Below are 5,769 nucleotides of genomic sequence, written 5' to 3'. Positions count from 1 at the left end.
GCTTGCCCCCCCAGGAAAAAAATTCTGGCAGTAATAAACGTATTGGACGGATGGCATATTTATTACGGAACTCGTAACAGATTCAGGATCGGCCTCCACGAAAAAAAATACACTGATGGCATCCATCCCCCTAGCACGACACAGGCAAAGCAAGGTGCGCGTCTTTCCTCACTTATTGGACAGCAAGGTACATGAAATGTGTATGTATGGGTCCAAGTGATTAAACCGCAGCATGGATTATCGACGTTAAGAGTCCGCATGCAAAAGTATTCCTGTCATGACGGCACCGCTGGACCCCTTGATCTGCTGCATATGCAGGGCGACAGCGTTCCAGATGGGGTTCGCGTGGGCTCTCAAAGGCAGTCATACGCCTTAGCATCAGGTGCACGGAGGCTGGCTGCAGAGGGTTATGGAAGGAACCAGACATCGGCAGCTCTTAGGCGCACCCTCGGATCGTACCAATGTTCCCAAGACCGTAAAAAAGCTCCCAAACCTCGCAGCCAGCGGTAAAACTGGTACATCGCACAGACACATACGTTATCCAAAGGCAGTAAAGGCCTCATATGCGGCCCGTAGGGCCGTTTGATTCAATGACGTCTTTGACACGACCAAATTTGGTGCCGTTAAAAAAAATTTTGGGTTGCTGTAAAAGACCACAAAACTGCGGTTGCCGACGTCTGGAAGGACCTTTCTGCATGAGGTGCAGACATCGTTGTTGAGGCGGTTGAGACGGTTGCATAGCTGAAGGAGTTAGGGTGCAGAGGAATTGCAGCAGCAGCAGCAGCAGCAGCAGTGCTGCTCCTCCGCGAAGGACGTGCAACGCTGCGTGCATGTTTGCATGCGGCAGGGGAGCGTGCCGAGCCCGCAAGGTGCTGTAAGTTGTAAAATATCCGTTCGATTATCGGCGTTATCTCGATTGGTTAAGGTACAAAGTGCAAAGCAACCCTCACTAAACAAAAAATACTGTGTTGTGCACGAAGGAAAATTGCCATGAAGTACTGCGCAGGATTTAGGGTACGGAAGGTACGAAGGATGCAACTCGGCTGTACAGCCACGAATGCGTTCTGGGTTTCTGCGTTCAAGGCACCGGGAGATTGCAGTGTTTTTGTTTTCGTACCCAAGCCGTTATCCATTCATCCAACACGCAAACAATGTTGCTTTACCAAGGGCCTGATAGGCCACTCTTCTTCCTCCATTTCTGGTATAAGTAGTTGAACAACACGGGCCGGCAAACAAACGATCGTGCGGTGGCGCGAAGTGCAAAAGCAGTGACGATGGGAAAACAGCTCCAATACGGACCGAGGCAGGATTGAACCATAACTCGATACCATATGAAAGGAACTGGCTCCAGTTGGCGACTGGAGGAAGCATTAGTTCCTAACTTGCCCGATCTGCAGAGCCCGACATCAATCGCTGACTGAGAGACAAGGAAGAGAAGAATACTAAGCTTACAAATAATGGTGTAGGAATGCCTTAAATAGTCTGGCAAAGCCTTGCACGACACAGAGTCGTACCGATCAAAGACAAACCATACGTACTCGGTAACGAACACAAATCCCTTACAGTAGTTATTGTGATACTGCGTTGTCAACACATATTCCCGCGTCTAATGAAATGCACATATCATATGTGCTGAGCTGGTGCGCGGCTGCAATAATTTTCGCCTACTGATCCGCCTCCCAGTGAAGATATGCACATTTGGAATCTTCCTAAAATAACACCAGGGCAAGCCTGGTCAGTCACCGTGGGGAAGGCAACATAATAGATGTTAGTAATTGTTCTGAAGCCATGTTCACTCGAAACTCTATGTAACCTCCGTTTTTGATGTCCTCAACTGTTATAGCGAGTTACACATGAAGAAACGCAAGGGATCCATGCACACTGGCTTATTGTACGGCTCTTCTCAATCGCTTTCGTCACACAAGGGGCAGAAGATCGGTGCAGTTATCGCGCCCGCTGTTTCGCAAGCTAGTATGGCTTGACTGAACACTTCTCGGGGTATTTAATTTAGTGGTGCTACAGTAGAGGCCCTGTGGAAGAATGACGGACAAAGTGTATGTGTGCGAACGAGCATGGAATGGTCCCTTGAACCACATTGATATGTTGCGAGCATATAATTAAGAGAGACATTTGCGGAGGCCACAGAGCTTGAATCAGCGTTGAAATGGTCACTTCATTCTTGCAAAAATGCTTTCGATGTCAACAGGACGCTGTGGAGGCAGAATACTCTGTAAAGGAGAACATTGAAAACCCTGTATTAGAGGACAGGCCCCAGAGCCCGCGAGGGCAAGCCGAGGTGAACTCCCTTTTCGCTAGCTGGTATGAAGGGTTTCATGTTTTGGGAGAAGTTTCTGACACAATTACTTTACTGGATGGGCTTAGGGACTTCTCTCCTGTCTGCGGGAGCCGTTACTGGCGCTTGAAGGTAGTTGGTTTGCCCGCATGCGCCGCTTGCTGAACATCCTTCAAGAGCGGGCTGGGCTTCATGCAACGTAAGTCTTAACAACAAACCTTAGTCCTGGGCAATCTTTCAGGAATGCAGGAATGATTCAACGACTTGTCTTTGCAGGCTTTTCGGTATTGCCCGGAGCGAGTTGCAACCCGAACACACCTGCTACGCCCTGCTTGAGAGCACCTGCACGAAAGCAGATGATGTTAATGCCTCCATGTGCGTTGACCGAGAAGCTGCGCTGATCGTCCTTCAGGCGTGTGCCTCTAAGGTGGGGCCCCTCGCCGCCAGGGCCGCTCGTGCAGTGTCATGCCACCCCTGTGCTCGTACCCACCCCACCCATCATGTACGCACATGGTATGCTTATACTGAGCTGCAAGACAACAGGCTCAAGAATATTCCTGATGCAATTCCTTAGCTACCCACGTACCATAGGTCAGGCACTACTGGTAAAGCACGCTCTGATGCTCCCAGAGGTTCCGGGCTCGAGACCTGTCAGGGTCGAAAAATCCTTCCGATGGTGGAAGGTTAAAGTGCCCCTAGTCGATGGACGGTGGTGACCTGGAATAAAGTTAACCTACGAGCTGACCAGGAATGGAGTTGGGCCGCCATCGATCCGGCAGATTCCGTGGGATGCTGGTGGTGGGTGCGGAACCTGAGCGATCCACTGAGAAGTTGGCTAGGTGAGGGTGCCCCGAAATACCGGGGAAGGCAGGGTCTGCCGGGCAGCGGCCACAGGGTGAAGATATGCCCCCCGGCCCTGTCCTTACATCCGCCGTTCCTGTCACCCTCCCCGCCTAGGCAACCATTGCTACCTGGCCCCTACCACATCCCCCTTCGAAACCGCTCTTGGCCCATTCCTGTGCAGATGGCCGTCCCCGCCACCCCAAGCCGCCCCGCAGCCTGCATCCCGCTCCTACATTGCGGTGTCGCTGTGGGAGCGCTCTGGCTCACACTTGTCGCACCTCCTATAGCCGCAACCCCTGCCCCAACCCAAGCCCCAATCACATCCGCCTCAACGGCATCACCCTACGGAGCCTGCAAGGGCACCATCCACGCCTCTCCGCTCGGTTCCGGCGTCTCAGCCTTTTCCGCCTTGCAGGTCTCCTACCCAGGACGACCTGCCGCCTCCAGCACCGCTGCGGCTGCGCTGCTGGCCCACGGGCCCTCCCTGGACACCCTCGCGTTCACCATCTCCGTGATGGTGCAGGGCGCTGACCCAGATCAGGTGCCCTGGCTGGCAGCGGTAGCCCACCGCCTGTGCATCGCCCCCAGTCTACATGCCCTGGCGGCGGAGCTGTGTGATTCGATGTCGGCCCACGTGCTGCGCCGCTTCGTGCTGGAGACCGCCGTCAAGGCGGTGCTCGTGCCCGGCGACGGAGGCGGAGCGCCTGACGGGGCCGCCGGTATGGGCTACCTCCTTGGCGCTACAGCTCTCCCTGGCGCCGCTGCCGCTGGTTCACCGCTGCCTCAGTCAGCATCGTCTTCCCGAGGCGTGACGCGCGCACAGTACGGCAGTGGGTACGGGAATGCGGAAAGCTTGAACGGAGCCTCGCCGCTGGACCCGATGCCCTCGGTTGGTGGGAGCGGCGGTGGCGGTGGCGGTGGGGCGGGCGAGGCGGCAGCGGGGGGGCCGGGGAGTTTGAGGACACTTGGGGGAAAATCCCGACGGCTGAGTTTGCTGGCGGCTGGGTCCCACTCGGGGGCTATGCCCCGCGATACAGTCAGGGCCTCCTCCATCAGCTCTGCGCCACCGCCACAGGAGGCCCCTGGGCAGCAGGACGATACGGGGCAACAACAAGCTGCACAGCATGTGCCGCAAACAGCGCTTCCCTCGCAGCAGCAGCCACAGCAGCCACAGCAGCAACAACTGCAGCAGCAGCCACAGCAGCCACAGCAGCAACAACTGCAGCAGCAGCCACAGCAGCCACAGCAGCAACAACTGCAGCAGCAGCCACAGCAGCCACAGCAGCAACAGCTGCAGCAGCAGTCGTCCCTTCGCGCCAGCCCCTCCCTTCAGCAACTCATGTTCCAGCAACAGGGGCTAGTGCTGGGACTGGGACTGGGGCAGAGTCAGGGCGGTCGTCCCGCAGCCGCGTGGCTGTTGGGCCGCAGACCCCACTCCGTCAAGTCCGTTGCAGTCCCCGACTCGTTGATGGGCCCTGCCGCCAGCGGCGGAAGCACGGTTGCGGGCACAGCAGTGACGGCGGCTGACCTGGCCGTCAGCTACCGTACACTCAGCGGCACGACGACCACTCGGCCATTAGTGGTGGCGTTGCCGTTGGGGCCCGAAGCCGCCGCTGGCTCCGGGGCGCGGGCCGTCGACACGCGCGCCTCCAAGTCAGCCAATGCAGCGAACAACTGCAGCAACGTCAGCAGCTTCCTGGCAGCCGCGGGCTGTCCGCCCGCCAGCGCTCTGCTGAGCTCCTGGCAGGGGGGTATTCTCCAGCCGCCCGCCGCCGCAGTGACGGCGCACACCTTCCCGCTGCAGCATACGCTGCTTCAGGCGTGCTCCGCTGCTGCTGCCGCCGCCGCCGCTGGCGCGGCCTACTCCCGCGGCGGTGCGAGCGGCCCCGGCGCCGTCGGTGCGGCGCACGGCAGCAGCCGCGCCTCCGTCGGAAGCGATGGCTGCGGCGGGCTCCACCCGGCGGTTGTGGAGGACTGCTGCTCGTTATTGCAAGACGTCCACCGGCCCTGCCGCGACGTGTGCTTGCTTATGGGTATTTTGAGCCAGCGGCAGGAGGTACACAAGCTGCAGCAGCAGCTGCAACACGCACCGTCGACGCCGCTGCCGGGCACGGCCGCAGCGGCAATGCTGCCACCGCTGCAGCGGACTTCCTCCCAACCTCAATTGCAGCTGACACAAATGAATGCCGTCGGCATGGCTGCTGCGGCGACGTGGCGAACCGCCAGCCCCCGGGTGACGCAGTCGCTGCTACCCGCCGCCTCCACCGGCACACAGGGCTCTGGCGTCGGCGGCAGTATGGGGCCTCGTGGCGGCGGGGGAGCAGGGCTGCGCTCGCTTGCGGTGGTGCTGGTACCGACGCACGTTTCGCCTGCCGCGGCAGGTGCCGCGGTTGTATCAGCGGAAGGCGCGGCAGCGGCTGCTGCGGCTGCGTCCTCATCCAAAAGCTCCTCTGGCTGTGCTGCTTACCTGGGTTTGTACGTTTGCTTCCACGCACGGCTCCCTCGGGCCTTGTTGGAGACCGTGAGGGCTAGTTGCCAGGAGCTGGTGGACGAGGTGGGTGGAGGCCCTGATGCGTGTGTGGGCGTTCGACCTGACACAGCGTACACAGCGGCGTAACAGCTTCAGTGAGGTG

The 5,769-nt window shown here is 58.5% G+C and overlaps 1 protein-coding gene across 1 annotated transcript in view; it reads left to right on the top strand.

Moving 5' to 3' along the window:
- Positions 1–2,164: 2,164 nt before the first annotated feature.
- Positions 2,165–5,769, top strand: part of VOLCADRAFT_98740 (uncharacterized protein) — a gene marked incomplete at both ends in the record, with an annotated part of 11,368 nt that continues 7,763 nt past the window's right edge. Inside the window, 5 exons of the mRNA XM_002957608.1 lie at positions 2,165–2,296; positions 2,706–2,720; positions 3,552–3,653; positions 3,747–4,262; positions 4,491–5,690. Coding sequence (XP_002957654.1) covers positions 2,165–2,296; positions 2,706–2,720; positions 3,552–3,653; positions 3,747–4,262; positions 4,491–5,690 — 1,965 coding nt within the window. The remainder of the gene's footprint in view (positions 2,297–2,705; positions 2,721–3,551; positions 3,654–3,746; positions 4,263–4,490; positions 5,691–5,769) is intronic.

Source organism: Volvox carteri (assembly GCF_000143455.1).
Source record: "Volvox carteri f. nagariensis unplaced genomic scaffold VOLCAscaffold_76, whole genome shotgun sequence".
NCBI lineage: Eukaryota > Viridiplantae > Chlorophyta > Chlorophyceae > Chlamydomonadales > Volvocaceae > Volvox > Volvox carteri.
Note: the sequence above shows the minus strand (reverse complement) of the source record. Positions and strands in the feature narration are given on the sequence as shown.